At 32.1% G+C, this 2445-nt stretch overlaps 1 protein-coding gene across 1 annotated transcript in view; it reads left to right on the top strand.

Annotated features, from left to right (window-relative positions):
• Window positions 1–1489: 1489 nt before the first annotated feature.
• The window catches only part of LOC111448511, a 3563-nt gene continuing 2607 nt past the window's right edge, over window positions 1490–2445 (top strand). Inside the window, exon 1 of the mRNA XM_023088172.1 lies at window positions 1490–2015. Within this exon, the coding sequence (XP_022943940.1) occupies window positions 1938–2015 (78 nt within the window). The 5' untranslated portion in view covers window positions 1490–1937. The remainder of the gene's footprint in view (window positions 2016–2445) is intronic.

Raw genomic sequence — 2445 nt, 5'->3', positions numbered from 1 at the left:
TGAAGAAGGGAAAGGTTCTCCGAACCATGCAGAACGTCGGTCACTGTCCGGCGCTACTGACTAGGACATTTTACCACGTGTCAATTTCCTAATGGCCCATCTTAGACAACTACCCAACTTCCCATGTGAATTTGCTCTTCACGACCTCTGTCAATTAATTAATCCGTTTATAAATTATTATAGGTTGAAAAGTTATGATTTAGTTGAATGAGACATTTTTTAGATTAAATTTAATTAATTGAGATATAATTTTTTTTTTCAATTCAAATAATTTTGTTGAATAGTTAACTCAACACAAATTAATTCAAATATGTTATTAAATATGTTATTTATTTAATTTTTATGTTATTAAAACGTTGATATTTCAATTTGTGTTTTCAAAATTACATTTAAAAATTTAAGAGCAGCAAAAAATAATTTTAGGATTAAACTAACTATTTAAAATATTATTTATTTAAATTCAATCCAATTAGTTCTCATTTTGATACAAAATACTGTTGTATATGTATATATACTTCAACAATTTATGACGTCTAGAACTGAACTCATATTCAGTTCTTACCATCTATAAGAAAAAAAAAATCAAATGAATCTTGGTAAGCTTTTCGAGAAATTCTTTCAACTTCTTTTCCGAAATTTTATTATTATTATTATTATTATTATTATTATTATTATTATTATTATTATTATTGTGACTATATTCCAAAGGGTGGTCGACAGGTAAAGTCGTTAGCTGTTAGGAAACTAGGGAGGTAAAAGCGAATTCGGTCTCCTCTTTGCTGGACAGCTGTGTCGTGTAACGTAAAATTACAAAGACTCCCACTTTTTGGAAGGACACAAAAAAATGTCAAAATCTCTCTCTCTCTCTCTAGAATATCACATTAACATAAAATAAAATACCAATATCCATTTAGTCCCTCTAAATTTAAAACTATATAATTGGCCCTCCAACATTTTTCAATTTTACATGTGCTAAGCTTTCAATTTTTCTACTAATATATATATATCAAATAACAAATTCAAACTGTTATCTAAAAAATAAATTAATTTAACTTTATTTTTACGTCAAAAACTTATTAGTCACAACATTAAATATCAAATATCGAGAGATTTATAACACATTTTTAAACTTTAGGAACAAGTAATCAAAGTTCATCAACTACACTTAAAATTTAACCAAATTTTATATTTAGTAATAATTTTTAATACTAATATATATCAATTATTGTCAAGTTCTTTAGATGAAAGTACACGTCAGCTAATTTAGGAAATGATAATGGGATTATAATCAAATAATTCTATCTCGATGGATACGAGGCATTTTGGAGAAATCCAAAGTAAAGCCACGGGAGTTTATGTTGAGTTTTGAAATGGGTGAGAAAAGAAGATGGGCTTTCATGGGCCCATTTATATAACAAGAAAACCCCCTTTTACAAGTAAAAGTGTTACAGTAGAGAGAGAGAGCCGCCGGAGGGAAATAAAGTTTGAAAGGGAGGCAATTTGGGAGGATAATGGGCCACGGAGCCTAAGCGTAGAAAGGTAGGCATTTTGTATTTGTATTGTAGTGAGAGAGAGAGAGAGAGAGAGAGAGAGAGAGGGATCCATATAAGGAAACTCTAACCCCGTCTTTACTGCCTGTTCTTGACCTGCATGTGAGAGAATGAGAAAGATAGGGAATTCCCTTTCTTTCTTTCTTTCCATTTTGAAGGGGTTTGTAATGGAATTCAATACGCCCTCCCTCTGAGGCGTACAATTTGGAATTTCCATTTCTTTCTATACATCACCCTCTCCTTCTTTTTTCTCTCTCTTTTTCTTTCTTGATGCGACTACAACCATTCTCTGCAACTTTGTGAAGGGGAAAAAGAACAAGAAAAATAACCCATTTCTCACACACTCTGTTTCTCTCTCTCTCTCTACCTTGAGCTTATATCATTCTCATGCTCCATTCTTCTCTCCATATTGAGCAAGCAGGAGAAACCATGGAGGACGTGGGCTGTTTATGGAGATTTCAGGAGGTGGGTTTCTCTCTTTCTCTCTTGTTCATCTTCCAAGACTTGCTTCACTTCATTTCTTCTTCTGGGTCTTCCCAATTTTGGGGGTTTTTGAATTAGGAAGGCTTATCCTTGCATAGATTGTTTGTTTGTTTGTTTGTTTGTTTGTTCTTCCCCTTTTCCTCACTCTGTTTTCTGCTTTTCTCAAGTTCAAAATGATCTCTTATGTTCACTGAAGTTGGATTCTGTAATGATTTTCCTATATCACAAGGCACTTACAAGCTAGATCTTTTTGTTTTCTTTGTTCCTTGGTGGGGGAAGTGGACACAACTGCTATACTTGTCTTGTTCCTAGTAGCTGCAGCAGGGGTAGGGAGTAACAGTGTTTGTGCTGTTCATGATTTTTTTTTTTTTTTTTTTTTTTTTTTTTTTTTTTTTTTTTTTTTTTTTTTTTT

Source organism: Cucurbita moschata, unplaced genomic scaffold (genome assembly GCF_002738365.1).
Source record: "Cucurbita moschata cultivar Rifu unplaced genomic scaffold, Cmos_1.0 Cmo_Scf00010, whole genome shotgun sequence".
Classification (NCBI taxonomy): domain Eukaryota; kingdom Viridiplantae; phylum Streptophyta; class Magnoliopsida; order Cucurbitales; family Cucurbitaceae; genus Cucurbita; species Cucurbita moschata.
Note: the sequence above shows the minus strand (reverse complement) of the source record. Positions and strands in the feature narration are given on the sequence as shown.